A 24,410-nucleotide genomic window follows, 5' to 3' on the forward strand; every position below is an offset into this window, starting at 1 on the left:
GCTCTTGGCTCCAGCAAATGGATGTGTTCTCAGGGACTCTTTCAGAGTCGAAGTAAGTCTTAAGTGAAGGATACCCTTCACACCTTTCCTTAGAAAAGCAACTTTTATGCCGACACTGAGTTCAAAGATTCCCAATGACTTAGCCTTCGTCACAAAAGGCAAACAAACACTGATGAAAAAGAATATTTCAGGTCTTTTCCAGCTTAAATGTATGAATCTCTTGAGCGGTTTTAACAGCCTTACTGGTGTGACAATCGCTTTTCAGTCACAAGGTACTTTTGCAAAATTGGAGGCAAATTTTCCCATTTGCTCTGTAAGGGTGTCTTTTCATTTGGTCATTTCAATTAACTTTATCATCGAAGTGCTTAATTGTGACTGAAGTCACCCGGCACCGTATCAAACTTTATTTCAATCTCTTAAATTTAGGAAACCATATTAGCTTTAGAAAACACAGGTCCTAGTTAACAACGGCAAGGTGATCCGACTTGGGAGTCCTGCAGCACTACATTATTCAAAGCGTCTGGAAGTCAGACCTAAAGAGCCATTTACTGAAGGGTCAGGTTCTTCCAAAGAGCAGAGGACATGTGAGGAGCAGCCCCATTCATCTCCCATGGAGATATTAGATGTCTTTAAAATCCTCTTGCTGAAACAATATCTGAATTGGACTCCGTGATTATGTGAACTACGAAGAAGAAAAGCTGTTTGCTTGACTTTGTCATTTTCTAAGGACTGGCTGCCCCATATAGCTAGTGGATGCAGTGGAAACTGAGGCGTTCTTCAACTCTTAGATTTCAGGTTTCAGTGAGTCAAAAGTCATTTCGCCAACTGCATTGGCTTCAAGACAGAAGCATACCCCACACACCCCCACCGCCCAACACGCACACGGTCCCACTCAGGAGGAATCTCAATTAGAAATAATTTTTATAGGTCAAGTACATTTAAGATGCAGGGAAAATTCAAGAATTGCAAGGCTATTTAATGAAATATTTTATCTGGGAACGAGATGTATCCCAGGGCACTTCCTTGAAGGAGTACTTTGCATTTATGGCAGGGAAGGGTAAGAGAAATTCATACTGGAAATGAAACACATGCTCACCCAGCAAGTATTTTCAGAGAGGAAGACGCTTAACAGATTTCTCACTGTGGAGGATCAAATACCAGGATTCTTTGCTTCCTCTCCTGTCTGATTTTGGCTGGTTCCTGCTGCTTTTTTCTCGGTAAACGAGGTTCTAATCAGGCTTAGAGTCAAGTCAGATGAACAACTTAATGCAAGCAAACACAATGGAAATGGATTTTTTAAAGCGGTCCTGGAGCTTCTGAGAGTGCTTTCTACATACAAGAAACCAGCCATGGATATTGCGGGGTGCCATGTGCACAGCTCACCCAAGTTTTCTCTTGCTGTTGGAGTTAACATTCTCAGGACAAAAGAATTCATTAAAGAGTCTGACTGATAAAGGTCGTTTTGTGAGAGGTAACCTATAGGAGAGTGGTGAACCTATTGCTGGCCTTGAACCCAAAGTTAGCCTTTCCCTAAAGTAAGAGGCCGCAAAAGTCATGGTCAGAGAAGGGGAACGTTCCCACTGCCTTTCCTCTGGTTTGGATTCTGGACCCCCCCCCCTGCCCCGCCCACACACACACATTACTTCAGAGCCTCCTCCCTCCTTTCCTGTCTTCCCAAACTTCTGAAGGCCTCCTTCTCTGCATCAGTGATGCCTAGATTTGAGATTTCATGAACCACCAAATTTTCATAAAGCAGATTTGAGCAAATGACCACAATGTGCCCATTCCTCATTTTGCAAACTAAGATCGTTAACAAGGGGGACAAGGAACAATAAACTACCATTTAGCAGGTAGTTTCAGCAGGTAGTTTAGCAGGTGTATTTCAGCAGGAAAAAACCCAGGAAGGATATGATCTCTAAAGGGGAGATCTTGGAAAAACTTCGTGACTATTACTGTTCTGTCCTGATTCCACTGTTTCTGTCTCGTCTCACCGTTTACTGAGAACCATGTCATCACGGATCGGAAGGAACATAGCCCCGGCTACTTTTTCCCTTGAGGCTCCTCTGTTTTGCCTTCCTTTATTTTTTCTCAGTCCCAGAAAATTAGGCCACAAATGCTGAGAAGCAGGACCACCTGAGCATATCTCCTCTACCTCCTTTCTCATAGGTCCTGTCTAATGTGAACGACAAGCAAACCCTCCATCAGGACAGGGCCACACTGCAAATACCAGAAGCCCTCCTCTTCTTCCATCCTTGCTACAGTACTGAGGAGGGTCCAACTGCACCCATATTTTGGATGACAATGCAGGGGCCCAGGGACAGTGCCCATGGCTGGTCTGGGGTACACTGCTAGCTGGTGGCAGAGAGGAGGACAGAAGGCCACTGTGACAACTGGCCAAGCTGCTACTTCCTTTGCTGAGTAGAAGCAATGATGGAGAGGAAATGGGGAATTCTTGTGTTGAAATTTTTTCCATCTAAGTTCAACCACAAGTAATCCATAAACTGATTTCACCTGCACTCGGGAAAAAAAAAATAGAGCAGAGCATTTCCAATAGCAAAAGCAAGATGGGTGCCCAAAACAGTACTTTCCCCCCAAAAAGTTGATGCTGCTCCTCAAGGGACACGGACCAATTCTGAAGACACTGTTGGAAGTTACCATGGGGGAGGAGGAAAAGGTGCTTCTGGCATCCGAGTGGGTACGGACTCAGGATGCTGCCAAGATGCCTATGATGTAGAGGAAAGAATGATCCACTCCATGATGTCAACAGTGCACAGCTGGAGAAATTCTGTGATTGTAAAACTATTTCTTCCTTCTTCAACAGCCAAGTCTAAGTGGAAGTTGCTCAGCAGGGGGGAAACCTACAAAGAATCCCATTAATCAATGGGCAGTTCTGTGATTTTTTAATGCAATCATTCCCCACTTGGGTACATGGTGTCTACAGCAAAAGTAATCACAGAGAACATTTTTAAAATTAGAAACAACATTCATATCTATCTAAGGGAGCACTGACCTAATTCCAATTATCTCCAAATGATTAAAAAAAAAAACCTGATTAGTGTTTATGCAATGATGCAAAAGCTTTTTAAAACATAGCTTTTTAGATGAAGGCAGCATGCCAGAGCCCTTGAACATAACCAACTGCCAAAAAAAAAAAAAAAAAAACACCTCAGGTTGCCGAATGAGGTGAGGTGGTAGCCGACACAAGGGACAGAGACGGATTCCCTCGATGAGGGAGTCTTACAACTGGTGGGTGATGCGGCTATTGTAACTGCTACTCTATGACACAGTGCCAAAGGATCTTTCGAATACCATTGCCTCAAGTGTTAAAATCGTAAAGACGGTATTTTAGAATTCTTCATGGCAAAGGTAATATAAGAAATGAGATTTCCAGAAAAAGAATTAACCGTGAGACAATGGGGAGGTTGTGATGAACCACTTTTATTTTAAACGTGTACTTGCACGTCATGAATCTGTAATGAGAGATTAGCACACAGCTGAAGTCCCCTGGACGAGCGAGAACGAGGAGCATGTACTGCATATGGCGAGAAACAGAAAACGTTGAGAACATTAGAGACACAGTAAGAACAGGAGTATATGGGGCGCCTGGGTGGCTCAGTCGGCTAAGCGTCCGACTTCAGTCAGGTCATGATCTCCCAGTTCATGGGTTCAAGCCCCGCATTGGGTTCTGTGCTCAGAGCCTGGAGCCTGCTTCGGATTCTGGGTCTCCCTCTCTCTCTCTGCACACCCCCCCCCAACCTTGCTCATGCTCTTTCTCAAAAATAAAAATTAAAAAAAAAAAAAAAAAAAGAACGGAAGTATGAAATAAACCCAGGTAACACCTTGGCACAAAGGCATGTTCCAAGTTGCCAGTGGAAACACAATATTCCTAAGGACCCAATGCTATTTTCAAAGACATTACATTAAGATTCTACTGAGATGTCTGAACCAAACAGGATTATGTTCACAAACAGGGGACGTGATTAATATCGGAGCAGGAATACAAACGGGGGAAATACCAGGCAAAGGATATGTTGGGGTATGTTTTCAAAACTGCAGGTGGCAATGCAAAGACAGATTCAATAAAAACCATGTCAACTACTTAACTCCAGATGGTGGTAAAGAATGTGTGATTTAATTTGAGGGAAATGAAGGAAGGTGAAGAAAATATTACACAGAGTAAACTCTCTGCCTCAGATAACAGTTTTGGAAATGTTCAGAACTGAAAAATGCTTAGCACACAGGCTAGGAAGACACCTCTTGCAATAAAGAGAAACTCGATGCAGTAAGGTCGCAAAGCTATTATCAGAGAAGGGAGAAGCTATAATAACATCTCTCACAGCTGAGACTTTTCATATGGGAGAGACTGTCCTAAGGAGGTGGTAACTCATAAGTTAATTTTCACATGGAACCAAAGTAAGATAGTAGGAGAATTAACGCCAAAGGTAAAAATGTCTGAAGATACCTTATTTCTTTTGTTGGCACAAAAAGTATAAATAGAAAGGAAAGAAAGGTAACCGGTTCCTAGAATTTTGAGATGGTGATGAAAAAGGAAATTCCTAGGAAATTTCCTAGGAGATGTGTCCACAGCAAGTCTGTGCGCCTGCAAGCGTGCCCTTCCACACGTTGTGTTTGGGTCTCAAACTCGGCTGCCTGTGGGGCAACGGGCAGGCTCGGGCAAGAGTGTGCCAGGCCAGATGGAAGGCGAGGGGAAACTGGGAGGACTCTGGCAAGCTGGAATTGGTGGTACCAACTAAATGCATTCAGAGTTTTAAAAATTTTAAGAGACTACTGAAAAATACATGAGTGGGTCAGGCCGAATACTGCCCGTGGACTCCCAGTCTGCAACTCCAAACGCTTTCCATACTTCCAAGCTCTCGTCTGATAGTTCTCATACAGGGCAAATTTGCCCCCAAGGGGTCATTTGTCAACATCTAGAGACATATGTTGTTGTCACAATTCAGGGGGGTGTGGGGTGTGGAGGCAGGTATGTGATTGGCACCTTACTGGGTGGAGACCAGAGATGTCACACATCCTGCAAGGCCCAGGATGGACCCTGGCAACGAACAATTATCTGGCCCAAAACGTTAAAAATGATGAGGTAGAGACAGTGCTCTAGACTCAGGTCATGCAAAAAGGCTCTGTTGTCACCCCTCCTCCTGCCTGGGTCACCTGTTACCCACATCTGTGACAGATTCAGACTACATATCACTGCTGGTAAAATTCAAGTGTGAGTCTTGTCTCCGTACTTATGTTGCGAGGTCCCTGTGTTCTCTCTCCTTATCTTAGAGCTGTACACAAAGGATGTGCTCAATTCTTGCTTAAGAGCAGGAATGATTCAGCTCGGAAGCAGCTTGTCACAATACGATTAGAACTATGAAATTCCATAGAAAAGAAAAGCAGCCGCACACAGCTCACACTCTGTGGCACACTCATGGATATGACAAATGGCTCATAAACGGATCTCTTCTGCCCTGACTCTGCCCCTACTGAACCGCAGATCCCAGAAAACTGCCTATGCTTCTGCTCACTTGGATGTCACATGGGTACTTCACGCTTAATATGACTGAGAAGGAGCCCTGGATTCCAGAGATCAAGGCCTTACCCACTCTTACTTCAGAAGCCAAATCCTAGCAAATGGCCCCTCCATCTATCCAAGTACCCAGGCCAAAACGCAGGGGACATTTTTGGCTCCTCCCCTTTCCCCGCCTTCTTCAGGAGAGGTCGGGAGATGATAGCCTAGTGGACCAAATACTGTTTTCTTGGAACACACACAATCCATTTGCTTACATGTCAGCTGCTACCAAAGGACAGAATAGAGTGGCAGGACCGTATGGGCCATGAAGCTACAATATTTACCATATGGCCCTTTACGGAAGAAGTCTGCGGAACTCTATGCCGTGGCTCCCCATCAAGTCCTGTTGGCGCTTCTGAAGTCCTCCTAAATCCTCTGCTCCCTCTGTCACCACTGGTGCCACACTCTGGTCCAAGCTGCCAATACCCTTATCAAACCAGTGCACTGGCCCTGAGAGGTCTCCCTCTCCCCACCCGTGCTTCTAGAATACTTTCTTTACACATATGCAAAGGGACTGTCAAAAACCGTCCATGAGATCTCGTCCCTTCCCTGCTTCATTGACACTGGTCCTCACACTGAAAATGAAATTTGAACTCCTCGTCCCGGTCTGCAGTCCAAAGGCCATCCCCACGCCCCTCGTTCACCTTCCATCAGCCACCCTGGCCTCTGTTCTACTTTTTTTTTTTTTTAATTTTTTAACATTTATTCATTTTTGAGAGACAGAGACAAAGCACAAGCAGGGGAGAGGCAGAGAGAGAGAGGGAGACACAGAATCCGAAGCAGGCTCCAGGCTCTGAGCTATCAGCACAGAGCCCAACATGGGGCTTGAACTCACGAACTGTGAGATCACGACCCAAGCCAAAGTCAGATGCCTAACCAACTGAGCCACCCAGGCACCCTGGCCTCCGTTCTACTTTTATATTTTTCTCATCTCTTGCTATGTCACCTCGAATATGAATGTGACCTAATGTTCTATAAAGAAGTCTCAACTAAAATCCTTGATAACTTTAAACCATGGCAATAAACCAAAATAGCAACTTAAAACTGCTTTAGTAATAAAGACCAGAAGGCTCCTTGCTAGCAAATGCGAATGTCCTCCTGTTTTGCACTGTGGAAGCGCTAGGAAGTTTGCTAATTTTAACATGAACAACGTTTAACAGCTAGGAAGATATGAGGCAGCATGCTGGATCTGACAAGAGGACTCGGCTTCCAAAACTATGAGAAAAAACTAAGCAAGGTAGGTAAGGGGGGACCATCAATTACTTTGAGTTACCGAATCAACTACGCAAAGGAGATGTCAACGCCTTCCCTTTTATTTATTTGTTTATAGATTTTAAGTTTATTTATTTATTTTGAGAGAGACAGAGACAGAGACAGCTCAAGTGGGGAAGCGGCAGAGGGAGAGGGAGAGGGAGAACCCCAGCAGTCTCTGAACTATCAACGCAGAGGGGCTCCAACCCATGAACCCTGAGATCATGACCTGAGCCAAAACCAAGAGTTGGACACTTAGCTGACTGAGCCACCCAGGCGCCCCAACATCTTCCCTTTTTAAACAGTTCTGACAAACTCTTAAGTTGCGGATAGCTATGTGGCAGGTTATATATATTTTTTAACATAGAGTAAGAGTGTCAGGTGAATTTTCCTGTGTTTTACAGTTTCTTCCCCTTTTTGGATTAAGGATACTTTGCATAATAAAATAATTTAAATTAAACTCCTTCGACAATGTCAGGCCAGTACTCAAAGAGGAGACACTTGTTGGCTAGGTGGAGGCTCTGTAATTCCTATTAAATCTTGATGAGGCTGTCTCATTGGGACAGAGCAGACAGCCCCAAGTGCTAATACTTGTTTTCTGAATCCCAATTCCAGATGATTCCTTAACATCCAGCTAACACATGCAAAGAGCTTAGACAGGTACCTACCCATGGGAAGGATTTAATAAATACGACCTGTTATTATCAGTACAAAAGATATCCATCCCCCATGAAGTTTCCTTCAATTCCATAGTTTTTCCTTCCACTCACAGGGTAACAATAAGACAAGGGGTAAAATAAAGCCTATCGAACATCCCCTTTGGAGGGTAAAATAATCAAAGCCTCTAGAGTGTCACCATTACACGTTTTGTGAGGATAAAAATGTGAAGATAAAAATGTTCGGTAACTACACATGTGGCTGAGCTCTTGAAATGTGGCCACCTGGACTGAAGAACTGAATTTGACACTGTATTTACTTTTAATTAAACAGCCACGTGTGGCTAGTAACTACAGAACTGGATGCTGAAGAATATGCTTAACTGGACCCCTATGATTCAGTGACATGGTTTTCCAGTATCTTGGCCTAGGGACATGCCCATCAATGCATCTCCTCGTGATCTAGAGCAACCTGTGACAGAGAGCTTTGTAGGCAAACAGACCTGGGTTGGGCCTCAGGACCGGGCGCCTTTTTGCTGTGTGGTTTTGAGCTGGTCAATTTCCCACTGCCTGTCATCTTACCTGTAATAATACAGTGTTCAAGGCAACAAAAAGAAATAAAAGGCATCCAAATCAGTAATGAAGAAGTAAAACTTTCACTATTTGCTGATAACATTATGCTATATACACAAAATCCAAAAGACTCCATGTAAAAACAGCTAGAACTGACAAATGAATTCAGTAAAGTTATAGGATACAAAACCAATCAACAAAAATCTGTTGCATTTCTATGCACTAATAATGAGGCGGCAGACAGAGAAATTAATAATGTCATTTACAATAGCACCAAAAATAGTAAGATTCCCAGGAATAAACCTAACAAAGAGGCGAAAGACTCGAACTCTGAAAACTTATAAAACAATGATGAAAGAAATCAAAGATGACACAAAGACATGGAAAGATATTCCACGTTCATGGATTAGGAGAACAAATAGTGTGAAAATATCTATACTATCCAGAGCAATTTACATGTTTATCGTAATCCCTATCAAAAAACCAACAGCATTTTTCACAAAACTAGAACAATTCTAAAACTTGTATGGAACCACAGAGGACCCCAAATAGTCAAAGCAATACTGAAGAAGATAAGTAAGGCTGGAGGCATCACAATTCTGGAATTCAAGCCAAATTGCAAAGTTACAGTGATTAAGACAGTATGGCACTGGCACAAAACAGACATATAAATCAAAGGAACAGAATAGAAAACCTAGAAATGAACCAGGTGGTCAAGTAATCTTTGACAAAGCAGGAAGGAATATCCAGTGGGGAAAAGACAGTCTCTTCAACAAATTGTGTTGGGAAGACTGGACAGCATCATGCAAAAGAATGAAACTAGACCACTTTCTCACACCATACACAAAAATAAATTGAAAGTAGATGAAAGACCTAAGTGTGAGACCTGCAACCATAAAAAAAATCCTATAAAAGAGCATAGGCAGTAACTTCTTTGACATCAGCCATAGCAAGTTTTTTTTCTAGACATGTCTCCTGAGGCAACAGAATCAAAAACAAAAACTACTGGGACTACATCAAAATAAAAAGCTTCTGTACAGCAAAGGAAATAATCAAAAAAACTAAAAGGCAAGCTAGAGAATGGAAAAGATATCTGCAAATGACATATGTGATAAAGGGTTAGTATCCAAAATCCATAAATAACTTACAAACTCGACACTCAAGAAACAAATAATCAAATTAAAAATGGGCAGAAGACATGAACAGGCATTTCACCAAAGAAGACGTACAGATGGCTAACATACACGTGAAAAGATCTTTAACATCATTCATCATCAAGGAAATGCAAATTAAAACTACAAAGAGATATCATCTCACACCTGTCCGAATGGCTAAAATCAACAACACACAAAAAAAACAAGTGTTGACAAAGATGTGGAAAAAAAGGAACCCTCTTACACCATTGGTAGGAAAACAAACTGGTGCAGCCACCATCAAACACAGTATGGAGATTCCTCAAAAAGGCAAAAATTGATCTACCTTTTAATACAACAGTCACATTACTGAGTATTTACCCAAAGAATATAAAAACACTAATTCAAAGGAATATAGGGACCCATATGTTTATAGCAGTAATATTTACAACAGGCAAGATATGGAAGTACCCAAGGGTCCACTGATTGATGAATGGATAAAGAAGTGATACACACACACACACACACACACACACACACACACACACAGGAATATTATTCAGTCACAAAAAAGAATGAAATCTTGCCATTTGCAATGATGTGGATGGAACTAAAGAGTATAATGCTAAGTGAGACAATAGAGTCAGAGAAAGACAAATACCATATGATTTCACTCAAAGGTAGAATTTAAGATGAACAAAGGGAAAAAGAAAGAAAAGAAAGACAAATTAAGAGACAAACACTTAATTAGAGAGAACAAACTGATGTTTGATGGGGGCACAGGTGAAATGGGTGATGGGAATTATTATACATCTAAAACTAATATAACACTATATATTAACTGGAATTAAAATAAAAATCTTTAAGGATTCTTATAAAATCATGCGTTGCCTGTGTGGCTTAGTCATTAAGTGTCTGACCTCAGCTCAGGTCATGATCTTGTGGTTTGTGAGTTCGAGCCTCCCATCGGGACCTGTGCTGACAGCTTAGAGCCTGGAGCCTGCTTTGGATTCTATGTCTCCTTTTCTCTCTGCCCCTCCCCTGCTTGTACTCTGTCTCTCTCTCTCTCTCTCTCTCTCTCAAAAATAAATAAACATTAAAAGTTTTTTTAAAAATTCTTTAAAATTAAAAAAATACAGTGCTCACCTCAGAGAGTTCTCTTGAGGATTAGTGTTTACAAAACCAAAGGGCCTGATGTTAATTCACACTTTTCACTTAACATATATCACTTTCTGAACACCCACAATGTGCCAGGCATGATCTCAGCTGGCAGGGACGAAGTAGTGACCAAATCCAAGTCCCTGCTCTCATGGAGGTCATAAGTAAGTGTGAGTTCCGTGAGGGAGAAGCACCGAGCAGAAAAGTGGTGCTGGGGGTGTGCTGTAATTTTCCATGGGGAGGTCAGAGCAGGCTTCTTGGAGGAAAGAACCTCAGAGCAGAAGCCTGAAGGACATGAGTGAGAGAGCCCTGTGGCTCCCTTGGAGAAGAAACAGTCAGACAGAGGGATGGGTAAGGGCTACAGCTTTGGCACAGGACCTTGGAGCTGAACCTGGATGATGAGAAGTCATTTTGACAAGCGGAGTGACGTGATTCAGTTGCCTTTACATTTCTCTAGTAGGAGCACAGGCCGTAGGAAGCCCTGGGATGGGCTGCAAGGCCTCTGCAAGGCCAGGTGCCGTATGATGGATGGCAGAGGCCAGGGAAGAAGCAGGAGGTAGATGGAGCTGGGCATCCTGGGAGGGATGAGAATGACCGAATTTGCTGATGTGAACACACAGAACTCCAGCACTATTAGGATATCACTCTGCAACCAGCCCAAATTCCTCTTTTGGAGGTCCTGCAGCTCAATGTGAGAGATTCTGGCAGTCAAACACTGAAGCGGTGCAATTTGCAATTCATTCTCAGGCCCAGGACCAGAGGGCAAAGAGAAGAGAGACACACCTGATCACCCGGGTTTAACTCCGGTGCACAGCTCACTGCAGTTCTAATTATGATGGTTGTGCATCGCTTCAGAAGGAAAAAAAACACACACACAATGTTGATGATGTGCTTAGATGATGAGATTAGATAATGCTTTTCCTAAATGGATCAATGATTTAACAAATAAGTATCATCTGTAAATTTTGATCAAAATTAAGTGGCATCAATTTGCCCATGGACTTCAGACCTTATTCATTACTTTATACGTAAGATATTCCCCTCAATACTTATGGTATTGAAGTTACGCATCTGTAAGCCAAGATGTTGCTTAGCCTAGTGGTTAAGAGCCCAGTCTTTAGGACCAAAACTTCTAGGTTTAAATCCTGGCTTTGCCATTAACCAGCTGTGTGATTCTTGGTAAATCCCTGTCCTGAGCCTCAGCATCTTCTTCTTTTAAATGGAGCCAAGATTTTACTTAACTCATGGAGCTCTTTTAAATTATGCTATATAAAATGTTTAGAGCCAACTATGCCTGGCACACGTTGGAAGTATTTACTGTTTTATTACAAGTCATTTAAGCAAGGAGGAGTCTTATACATACTTTTCCAACCAAACCAGAAATTTCCCCTTTGCTTTACAGGAAGCAAATTTAGCTGTGGAGTTTCAACACAGAAAACAAAAGTAATTTTTTCATTTTTTTTCCTAGTGTAGGCGTTAACAATCCGTGCCTTTATTTCCCAGAGAACCCTAACTCAGAATCACAATGCAAAGTGATGGCAGTTCCAGGGTAGTCGCAGCAATGGGGTGCACGAGGTTTTATTCACGGGTGTATCTATGAACTGCCTGTACCATGGTAACAGGTCGGGCACACGTAAGTGCTCAATCAGTGAGAGCAGGAACATGATCAGTACCATAACCACCACCATTTCCATAGCCAATTTCTGGCTTTTAAGGTCTCTTTATCATGCTTCTAAAGGTATGAGGTGCGATTATGAGGCTGTAGGAGACAGACCTTCGGGAAGACCAAACAATCTGTTGCTTATAGACTTTAGAAGAAGAATATTATTCAGAAACGAAAGTATCTGTGGGGCACCTGGGTGGCTCAGTCGGTGAAGTGTCTGATTCTTGGTTTCGGCTCAGGTCATGATCTCAGGGTTTGTGAGTTCAGCCCCATGTAGGGCTCCATGCTAACAGTATGGAGCCTGCTTGGGATATTCTCTTTCTCTCTGTCTGACCCTCTCCTGCTCATGATCTCTCTCTCTCAAAATAAATAAACTTTAATAAAACAACAACAAAAAAAGAAATAAAAGTAACTGTTTTGTGTTATAACCTGATTTTCCTCCAAGTTAAATGTCAGAGAATTAAAACTGGGTCCAGGGGCACCTGGGTGGCTCAGTTGGTTGAGCATCTGACTTCACCTCAGGTCGTGATATCATAGTTTCTAAGTTCGAGCCCCGCATCAAGCTCACTGCTTTCAGAACAGAGCTTCTGCTTCAGATCCTCTGTCCCATTCTCTCTGCCCCTCCCCTGCTTACACTCTGCCCCAAATAAATAAATATTAAAAAAAAAACATGGAAAGGTCCATGGTTGCAGTTCTGGTTGTACATGAGAATTGCCTGTGGAACTTCTACAAAAATACAAGATGCCTAGAGGTCGTGCACTGTGATTAATATACTGTATGTCTGGGTAGGGCCTTTTTTCTTTTTTAGTGTTTGTTATTTTTTTTTTTTAATTTTTTTTTCAACATTTATTTATTTTTGGGACAGAGAGAGACAGAGCATGAACGGGGGAGGGGCAGAGAGAGAGAGGGAGACACAGAATCGGAAACAGGCTCCAGGCTCTGAGCCATCAGCCCAGAGCCTGACGCGGGGCTCGAACTCACGGACCGCGAGATCGTGACCTGGCTGAAGTCGGATGCTTTGTTTGTTTATTTATTTATGAGAGAGAGAGAGAAAGAGAGAGCGCATGCGGGTGAGGGGTAGAGGGAGAGGAGGACAGAGGATCCGAAGTGAGTTCTGCGTGGACAACAGACAACCCGATGTGGGGCTCGAACTCATGAACCATGAGATCAGGACCTGAGCCAAAGCCAGATGCTTAAACCACTCAGCCACCCAGGTGCCCCCACACCCTGTTTAAAAAAAAAAACAAAAAAACAGCACTACCCAGTTGGTTCTGATACTAGGTAATATCAGTAAAACACCACTGATTTACTGTGATTACTTGTGTGCCAGCAAGCAATGAGCACACATGGTATCTTATTTTATCTTTATCAAGCACATGCACATGCAAAATAAGTCTCATTACTCCCATTTTCTCAGATGATTTGTGTAAGGTCACAAAGCATATAGAAGTGGGAGCTGGGCTTTAAACCTGCATCATCTGGCTGTAGAATCTTGGGATCTTTCCTCTATGTATGTAACAAACAGCTTGTGAAAAGCAAGAATATAGGAATTACCAGTTAGGCATTCATGATTCAAAATCAGCCTCCTTTGGAAGACCAGGCTCCCCCAGGTAGAAGTAAATGCCCTGAGGCTATGAGCAGGAACCTCTCCGTAACTCTTGAAGATAATTTCAGAACCTGCTGCTAAAGCAACAACTGCCTAGCAAAAATTCCCAGACTCTGGCCAAAGCTGTTCTTGGTAAGAGAACAGCCTCTGATTAGCTTTTAGCTGAGCAAGGAGGTGTCTGTGCTGTGGCCAACATCCCTTTCTGTGACTGGAGGAACACTTCTGGGTTAGCTGAAATTCAGCTACGGAAGATCACTGAACCAGCCAGTTGGGCTAAAAAAGGTGACTCCCTCACAATGGGGTCTTTCTTTGACTTACTTGATTCTGACTGCTATGGGTCTTGGGGACCATGATTGTGAAATACATTCCAGACATTGCTAATTATACTGTCTATAATAATCATAATAGTCTCCCTGGTGAATTATATTCTCTCAAAAGCTTTAAATGCACGTTTGCAGCTGCTCACCAGCAAGCCCACGATCCCCCAAGAACAGAACGCCAGAAGACAAACAAAGAGAATGACCAACTTAAAAAATGTGAACCTGGGGGCACCTGGTGGCTCAGTTGGTTAAGCGTCCAACTCTTGATTTTGGCTCAGGTCATGATCTCACACTTCTGGAGATGGATCCCCGCGTTAAGCTCTGCATGGACAGTGCGGAGCCTGGTTGGGATTCTCTCCCTCCATCTCGCTGCCCCTTCCCTGCACCCGCCTCTCAAAAAAAATAAATAAACGTTTTTTTTTTAAATTGTGAAACTGGAGTTGTGAGCTGTGAATACCACACAGAGATTTAGCAAAAAGATGTCATGACCCATGAGTACCATCACAGAAGATTAACAAAATCTGAGAACTCTAGAGCAGCAGCTAAGAGTGGTGGTAATTCCTTAAAACTTTAGTCACGTCTCTCAGGCTGAGAGTCTGATCAGAAGTGGGGAATTGTTAAAAAATGACACAATAGGCCCCAAATTGAGTCACTTAGGCTGAGCCCTGGATCACCAAACTGAGACTTAATATTTACTTACAGTTTCAGCCTCTCCCAGGAATAAAATCTTACACCATACCATTTGGAATTACCTGGTTAGCATTGGCGAGGTCACCTGCCTGGTAGAGGCTGGCCTTCCCCTAAGGGAAGGTGATCCTACCACAACCGATCTGCTTTGTGCTAGTTTAACACTGCATCCTACTCTTTTCTGCATGTAAAAGCCTTCTATCCTGTAGAGCTTCCCAGAGCTCCTTTCTTTTGCTCGATGGGGTGCTCTCAGGAATCATTGAGAAAAGCCAGTTTTCTTTAAAATTTACTCAGTTGAATTTTGGCTTTTAACACATCAAGGACATCATTTTGTGCATTAAGGTAGTAGGCCAAAAAGGGTCACTCGGAAGAGGACTGGTTCAAAACATCCATTTTGTTGAACTGAGCGCTGAGTCTCAGGGCAGGAGCGGTAATGTAGTCAGAGGTGTAGAGAAGTAAGAGGGCAAGTGGATGCAGACAGAGAGGGGCTCCTGACGCCCAGGTCAGCCGTCCTTTCGATACACACTTTCTCTCAAAAGCAAGACACACATTCTCCACTTCCATAAAGTATTGCCAAATCTCATGAAACAGAGTATTCCGACTCAAACCGATATTACATCTTAAAGAATGTCCCACTTGCTAATCGCTGTGAATTAGCCAAATATACAAAATACACAAAGGTGCACAGGTAGCCATGTTATGTACAATACCCTTTTTGTAAAAAAGAAAAAAAAAAAAAAAAAAGAAAGAAAGAAAAGAAAAGAAACCAAAAACCAACTTTTACAAGACAAATGATCTCTTGTAAATTAAAAAACCCACTAAGGGCACCTAGGTGGCTCAGATGGTTAAGCCTCCAACTCTTGGTTTCAGTTCAGGTCATGATCTCATGGTTCATGAGTTCGAGCCCCACTGGTGAGCTCTGTGCTGACAGCATGGAGCCTGCTTGGGATTCTCTCTCTCTTTCCCCTTCTCTCCCGTCCCCTGTGCACGTGCGCACACACACACACACACACTCTCTCTCTCCAAATAAATAAATAAATAAACTTAAAAAAAAAAAAAAAAACCCACTACTTTTTTTCAAAGTAGGCTCCACTCCCAACATGGGGCTGGAACTCAGGACCCTGAGATCGAGTCAGATCCTCTACCAACTGAGCCAACCAGGTACCCCAAAACCCACGATATTCTTAAAAAAAAAAAACACCAGCAATCTCCTTCTAGCATAATTTTCTACACACCTAAAAAAAGTCTCTAGATTCACACTGGTGTCAGGCAACAGGCTATGTGAATGCAAATACTACATAAAGGTAAGATAAGTAAAGAGCATTCTCCTGACTGCACAGCAGAGGGCGAAGGAGGAAGGTAAATGCCTTAGGAAGATGGGGAGCCAGGCCTAGAAAGAAGGCTGTGCCCATGAAGAGTGTGACTGATGGACCAGGAGACAAGGACCTATTTACAGAGAAGATACTTGTAAACAAATCGGTAAGGGTCCCAGCTGCCAGGGCATGTGGATGAACACCCCAGCAATTCCACGCCAGATCCAGGAAACTGTCCAGTCCCAGAAATTCACAAATGATATTCCAACCTCTGCTTGATTTCCAGCTTAGGGTGGAGGAGGGAAGACAAAAAAATACCAAAATCAAAAGGTACCGATCTTGACAAGAAGAGACCTCAAAAATGAGCTCAGGAGATTAAGAATGAAAACAAATACAAATGTAGCTACTTCTGTCCCAAAGTAGAAAAGGCCAGTTGTTTAAAGCACAGAAAGCCTCATCCTCAAGAATTCAATTCCTAAGACTCACAAGAATCATGAGTTTATCAATCGGCTTTACTAGGAGTTTGGCAGAAATGAGACTCGTTAGAAAGAATCAGTGAAGTGGCCATTAACTTTCTCATTTAACCTAGAAGCTGCCTTTGTGGCTTCACCAAACCTTCTCGTTGACACCCTCACCATACAGGAGTGATGACTAAAATGTTGGCCCCTGTTCAAATAACTAACGTATGGCAGAAACAAATATATTTATATGCTTTCTAGAAAGATTAATAGTAGCTAGTGCTAGCCTGCCAAATGCAGATGTACAAACTTTCTATCCAAAACATAAATCAAACACAAGGCATATGGTGTATTTTAAAGACTGCTGATGTGAGACTGATTTTAAATTACTCAGATTCCGGAATAAACTATGGAGATGTTCACTAATGTGGCAATATATTCTGCATCTTTCCACATTAATTTAAGTTTATATGATGTAATGGCATTAACAAAAAGAAGGTCTTAGAAATTAAGAAGAGAAAATGCAAGCATATGTGAAATCCAGGGGTAGGTTTCTATCATCAGTTGTTTGCTAGTTTGGGCATACTCATTACAGTATGGTTCCGGTGAATGTAGTAAGTTAGAGGGTGTAATGAGGCACTATTTTTTGGTTTCCTTCAAGTGAATCTAATAAAAACGAAAAACTGAACACACTGAAAAATGGCATGAAGGAGCAAATAAATTAGGCAGGAGAGCAGGGTGGTTTGTGGCCATCAAATGAGCAGTGGCTAAGTCAAAAATGGCCCAGATGGACCAAGAACTATTTAAGTTTTCAAGCTGCTGGCCACAAAAATCAGCAATTATGGAAAAACCCATGTCATTCGGAGTTAAGCAGGGCAGAGTATTGAACTGGAAACCCCAGATTTGAGGTGAACCCCTCAGTCATAGTAGAGCATGGCACCTGCCTACCTTTCAGGGACATGATACAAGTGAGATGAGAGGCAGGGGCCAATATTAAAAGTGCTTTGTAAATTGCCAGCTTATCCACAAGTGTCAGGTATCATCATCAACACCATCACCACCACCACCACCAACAACCATCAGCCATCACCACCATCACTACCATCACCACCAATATCACCACCACCACCATCATGATCATTCTTAATGTCGAGTCACTTTCTCCTACATCTCGGTCACTGTTGAGAAAACTGATCTGTGCAGTCAAGTGATCAAGGTACAAGAAGAGACTTCAAAAGGATGTTGCTGAAGATAACTGGTTAAAAGTTAAATCTGCACAATGGCTATTATAGCTGTTTAAGACGTGTTAGCTGAGCATTTCAGTTCACACAGACAATTGCTCTGAATTTTGGATTTCTTTCCAGTGACCCCAGTCATTCTGACCACAGAACATACAACATCATGAGATGAGAACCCAGTCGCCGTGACACAAAGGAGTTCCTCTGCTTCAATGGAACCAAAAGGAAATAAATGTCTAGCTCCTGATCTCTTTTCAGACAATCAAAATATGCTGTACATCAAACAGATCATGTTGGCAAAGATTGAAGGAACAACCATTCTCAGGCCCACTATGTGAAGTGATCAATCAACACTAGTCACATACGCATACCCAGGGACAATACATTTCATCCATGTAAAAAATACTTCTCAGTGCGAGTTCCTGAGAGTTCTGGTGGGGCAGGATTAAGGGGTACAGGCAGGGGAGAGGAAATCTAGGTCTCAAGATTTAGAGTACCCCACTTCTCTGAGATCCTACCACTTCATGAAGATGTGGGTATGTTGAGGTATGTTTTTCATTATGATCCTGGAGCTATTGTTCCTGTCAAGTGTAAGTAATCACATACCCATTCACTCATTCAATAATTTTTTCATTTATGAAAGCATACAACTGTCAACATGCAGACATGGGCCCTGCTTTATGGGTCTTATATTCTAGTGAAAAAGAGAGCAACAAAGAAAAATTAAATACATACACAAAACAATGACTTGTGCCATAATAATAATGATGTAATAAAGGCTAGGAAGAAATGGGACGCTGCAGTGAAGATTACAAGGAACTGAGAAGCTACTTTAAAAAAGTAACCTGAGAAACATTCGTCTAGGAGGAGACTTGAGTGAGACTGAGCTAGCCAAGTGAATAGCTGGGGCAAGAGCTTTCCAAGCAGTGGGAACAGGAAGTGCAAAGACCCTGAGACAGCAAAGGCTTGTAGTACTAGAGCCTCTTCCGAAAAGAAGCCAGGTGGCTAGACTATAGTGACAACAGGAGAGGAGTGTGAAATGAGGTTGGAACAGTGGGCGAGAGCCACGTTTTGCATGCAGGCTGTGCAGGCCAGGTTCAGGACACTTGAAGGATAGAGATTCTACAATGTTAATGTTTTTTTAAAAGCACAATGCAAGTTACATTTAAAAGTATCATTTTGGCTACACAGGTATAACATAATATATAAACACAACCTTTATTCTATAGAGGCTACCATTTGGAAAAAACAGAAGGCAATTTGAATACGTTTCCAAATGGGTAAATAAAAATGATCTTAAAGACTAGACATTTAAAAAGCCCCCAAAGCCACCTGGAGACTAGTAAGTGAAACAATGGATTCTGGGTTAAGAGAAAAAAAAAATCATAGAACAAAAGAAACCTACATACCTCCTCGTTGCACCAACAGTGTGACTTCACTTCCCTTTGGACATTCAATCAGCATATCCACAACTTGATTATGGGTCAGAGCCTGCACGTTCTTCTTATTAACTTCCACTATAAGATCCCCTTCTTTCAGGCCGCGGCACCTTGGACTGTCCACGATCTGTTTCACTCTTTGGCCACCGCCACCAGGACTGTCCGCGATAGTAAAACCAAAGCCCATTGGGCCTTTGACTATATGAACAGTTATGAGCTCTGGCTGAGTGGCTATGGAGGAAGCCAAAGAGACAGTGTCATTGGGGTAACCATGGGAACCATTTGAAGCCACATCAGCAGGGCTGCTTGGCCTGGCATCCTTCATGCCATTGACTTTGCCTGTTTTACTGCTGTGACTGGCCGGCGAATCATAGGTCTCTTGCCCATTCACAATAATTGGTTCTTTATCCAAAATGGCTACCGAAGTCACTAAACTTGTATTGGGGTCGTCTGGGTCAAAAGGCAACGGGTAACCTCGGCAGAGTTCAAGGTCCACGCTGGCACCAATGGGAATGGACTGGAAGATTTTCACAACTTGCGCATGTGTGTGTCCCAAAACACAGGTGTCATTCACGCTGACAATGACATCTCCTGCAAAAGGTAAGAGTTTAGGGGTTAAAAAGAAAGTAGCCAAAACAAGTTTTATCAACATTATACTATGAAATTCTACCAAAAGGAAGCTGAACGGAAACTGGAGGTTTGGGGGTGGTATCATAGGGCACAAAGGGAATGCTTCTATTACTTATTGTAACTGCTAACAAGGCATTCTTTTAGCATCTCCTGTCTGCCCTGCTAATGAGAATATAATGATCATTGAAAGAACAGTGGGATTTCTTCTAAAAAAAATTCTCATTGCAGAAATCCAAGTTTAGACTTCTTCTATTCATACAGATCTAAATTTTTAGTAAATTACCACCTTACTGTATTTAATAGCACCCTAACAGTACCCCAAAGTTAAAATGGCTTCAAAGGTTTGCATCTATACCAGGGAATGCATTTATGTAGTGGAGGAATCTTGCTTACTTACAGTGTTTTAAAAAAAACATTTACTGGGGCCACTTGGGTGGCTCAGTCAGTTAAGCATCTCTTGGTTTCAGTTCAGGTCATGATCTCATGGTCCATGGGATCAAGCCCTGTATCGGGCTCTGTGCTCACAGTGTCAGAGCTTGCTTGGGATTCCCTCTCCCTCTCCATGCCCCTTCCCAGCTCGTGGGCTCTCTCTCTCTCTCTCTCTCTCTCTCTCTCTCAAAATAAACAAACTTAAAAAATACAAAAATAAAAAACATTTATAAAGTCATGAAATCATGATGTCGTTGGCCCCGGTTCAGGTACCGGGTGGCAGTCACACCACACAGGGAATGCTAGGGCCCTGTGGTGCCTCTACCTGTTTCCATCTTGCCATCCAATGCCGCAGGACCATCCAGGACCAAGCTCTTGATCTGCAGAAACTCGTCAGGTTCATCACCTCCAACAACTGTGAAGCCAAAGCCACGACTGCTTTTCCGCAGCTTCGTGTGAATAAACTTGCCTTTCAACTCAGAAGGGTTTCTTGTAAAAAAGGGTTTGCCTGGATGAAAATAAGAAAAGTATAAGGAACGTCACTATGCATGAATTAAATAAGAAATGACACGGCTTATGGATGGCTCTCCAAGCTCCTGTGCCTGAGGGGTCTTAGGAAATTCCTCTCTTGACTGCAGTAATAAGGTGGTGTTCCCAGGCCCCTCTGTTTAAGAAGGGGGATATGGTACCTACAGTATGTCAGCATGAAGTTCTCAAAGAAAATACAAGAGAAAAATGACCATCATCTGAAACACTTCTTGGTTTCAGTTCATGTAGTTTCACAGCAATTGAGCTGCCATGAGGTCCTTCACAGAAGATAAAATGGGTCTGTGTTTTGTGTCGTCTGTGTTGTTACGGTTTCTAATTTGCAATACAACTTCCAACGTGTTGCCTCAGGCTTGGCTTCTACTTGCGAAACCAATTCAGCGAAAACTTTAGTTTCTAATCAAACAGAAAACACATTCTGAAAATATATAGAGGATGCCAGGAAACATACGGTCACAAAGAATAATGATAAAAATGTAATTCGCTACTTTCAAAATTAGAAGAGTCATAACTTCACCTTGAATTGAGTTTCAAATGTGTCATTTTTCCTGTATGTTTTTGCCTTTTAACAATTTGTAAAATAGCCTGGACATGCCCCCTAATAAAATTTATTGTTTAAAAAAGTTTAGCACGTGTGGCTTAGAATATTTTTTCAAAATACAAAACATCTAAACGAAATAGTTACTAACAAAAGCCACACAGCTCCAAATTCAGTTGTCCTGTTTAAAATCAATTAATAGGGGCACCTATTTCAGCTCAGGTCACAATCTCACATTTAGCGGGATCAAGCCCCATGCTGGGCTCCGCACTGACAGTGGGGAGCCCGCCTGGGATTCTCTCTCTCCCTCTCTCTCTGCCTCTCCCCCACGACCTCTCTCAAAATAAATACATAAATTAAAAAAAACTGAAATAAAATAAATTAACAGCTATATAGCTAAAGAACTGCCAAACATGCTCCCTAAGGTTTTCTTGTTTTCTTGATAATATTCACAGTAACAGTTTGTACACAAACCAAAAATTTTAAAAGTCAGTATTGTTAGGAATTTCTCCACAATTGAGAAACTTCCCAGAATTTCTCTAGTTATCCCAAATAGTGGACATCATTTCAGGTTTAGACTTTTTAAACTCTCCTGATTAGGGGCTCCTAATGGAGCTCAATAGAGCGTGCGACTCTTGATGCCGGGGTTGTAAGTTCGTGCCCCACGTTGGGTGTAGAGATCACTTAAAAACAAAATCTTACAAACAAAAAAAAACCCTCTCCTAATTATAATTCATATCCCCTTCTCTCCTGCTTGCCACAGCTTCCTCATCTTCTATCCAAAGTGTTATCAAAACAAAAACAAAACACCCAGGAGAAGAAGTCTCCATAGACCCCTACACTCAAGTGTGGCACCCAGGAAGGAAGTTATTTTTGGTTAGCTATAGCTAAAAGGCCTTTTTCAAAAAGTCTCTGGGCACACATACAATTTTTAATTGCATATTTCAAAAGTTCCCGGCTCTTAAAAAGGACTCTTTTAAATTACTAGAGTCATCGTCCTGCTCACGAAGCTCCCCCTTTGCAAGGCTGGTTGGAAGCTTCATAAACTACAGACTCGTCACGGCGGCTAACGAAAGGCAAGGCTGAAGCATTCGCCATGCACAGTCGTCCGCCACGGCATCAGAAAGGTGGTTTCAAGTGCACTCGGGGCTTGTGGGGAGACAGCTGCCACGGCAATTATCAGATGGAAAACCGAGGCCAGGGGTGTGTGCAAATAGCCTACATCCTTAAGGCAGAGGCAGCTAGGGAGTTGGGATGGCGTGAAGGGAAACACATTTCGGTTATACAGAGACAGCAGTGGCCGTCACCTTCTCAGTGAGGCTCTGTCTGGTCATCTTCTTAAAAACTGTAACACCTCCTCCACCATTGCCAATCCCCCCTTCCTGCTTGTTTCCTGTCCCTAGTATTTATCACCATCCAACAAAGTATGCGTCTTAGGTATGTATAGGTTTGGTGATCTGTCTGATTCTCGCCCACCCCTTCACTTCATGTGCTCCAAAAGTTTGTGCTGAATAAACGAATGACTGAACAACAGCACAAAGAAATGAGATTCAACGTGTCTTTGAGAAGGTGGGAAGACGTGGTTGGGTGTTTAAGCTTCTCACCCTCATTATAGGCAAAGTTAGAAAATGTGAAAATGTGCCTGGCAGTTTAACTGAATGAATTTTTTAAAAAGCCATTAGCATATTTTGAACTTAGAATGTTTTCAACTTAATGGAGACAGGAACAGAGCTTTGAAATTACACCGATGACTTCCTTTTTTTAGCGCTTAACTAGGGAAGATCACAGGGCTTCACATTCATGGACATTTGATTATGTTTTATGAATGGTTGGGTCATGAGCTAATGTAGCTTTAGAAAAGAAGCACTTTCTACCCACAAGCAGTGGGACTGGAGCTCTCTGCTGCAGCCCTGTGGTAAATGTAATTTTCCAAGAGATCCTAGTCTGCTGACTTATACAGCTGCACGATCTTGTTATGTATGAGAATCACCTGGGTAGCTCTTTTTTTTTTTTAAAGGTACTCATTTTAGAGTTGCCTGAGTGGCTCAGTTGGTTAAGCTCCCAACTCTTGATCTTGGCGCAGGTCGTGACCTCACAGTTTGTGAGTTCAAGCCCCATGTTGGGCTTTTCTGCGCTGACAGCACAGGGCCTGCTTGGGATTCTGTCTCTCCCTCTCTCTGTCCTTTCCCTGCTTATGTTCTCTCTCTCTCTCTCTCTCTCTCTCAAAATAAATACATAAATTAAAAATAAATAAATAAATAAATAAAGGTACTCCTGTCTAGGGCTTATGCTAGACCTATTTAATCAGGATCTTTGGAGTCTTGTCCCCAAATTCTGCTCTCCAATAGCCCTTAGGAGTTTGCTTTTCTGACAGGCTGGCACAATTTTTTAGCATGTGTTTGAACACCCTAGGCCAGTGACGTCCAATAGCAATTTCTAAGACAAGACAATGCTTTATATCTGCACTGTCCAATATGGCAGTCCCTAATCACACATAGCTCTTGAGCCCTTGATATGCAGCTAGGGGAACTGAGGGACTAAACTTTTATTTTACTTACTTAAAAAAAATTTTTTAACGTTTATTCACTTCTGAGAGACAGAGAGAGACAGAGCATTAGTGGGGGATGGGCAGAGAGAAAGGGAGACACAGAATGTGAAGCAGGCTAAAGGCTCTGAGCTGTCAGCACAGAGCCTGACACGGGGCTCAAACCCACGAATCATGAGTTCATCACCTGAGCCGAAGTCATGCGCCCAAATGACTGAGCCACCTGGCACCTCTTTATTGTTTTTTAATTGTAATCAATTTAAATGTCAACACGTAGCCATTGGCATCTGTATTGGTTGGCCACATTTAGACTACATAGTCGTGTCCCCGCACATACAAAACAAACAAATGAACAAAAAAGGTTTTAGCCAGAAATTTAACTGTTCCTAATGACACTTAGGATTCAAATCGGGTGCTCTAGTACTTACTGGCTGTGTGGCGTGGGCCAAGTCACCAATGCTCTCTCTGCCTAAGTGTTACAGGTGCAAATGGAGGTAATGACAGTACCAACCTCCTTATTCATGAGAGTTGTAAGGAAAAACCATAGCAGACAGAAGATATGTAGGGAGGTACCCGGTAAATAAAAACAGCCCACTAAAGGTGAGTTGTAATTTCGAAAGCGGTGGTGGTGGGGTGGGTGCAGTGGAGGGATGGC

General features: G+C 42.5%; 1 protein-coding gene across 1 annotated transcript in view; it reads right to left on the reverse strand.

Moving 5' to 3' along the window:
• MAGI1 (membrane associated guanylate kinase, WW and PDZ domain containing 1) overlaps positions 1-24,410 on the reverse strand; it is a 635,623-nt gene that overhangs the window by 53,386 nt on the left and 557,827 nt on the right. The window contains 2 exon segments of the mRNA XM_030307184.1: positions 19,038-19,658; positions 20,452-20,634. Coding sequence (XP_030163044.1) covers positions 19,038-19,658; positions 20,452-20,634 — 804 coding nt within the window.

Source organism: Lynx canadensis, chromosome A2 (assembly GCF_007474595.2).
Source record: "Lynx canadensis isolate LIC74 chromosome A2, mLynCan4.pri.v2, whole genome shotgun sequence".
Classification (NCBI taxonomy): Eukaryota; Metazoa; Chordata; class Mammalia; order Carnivora; family Felidae; genus Lynx; species Lynx canadensis.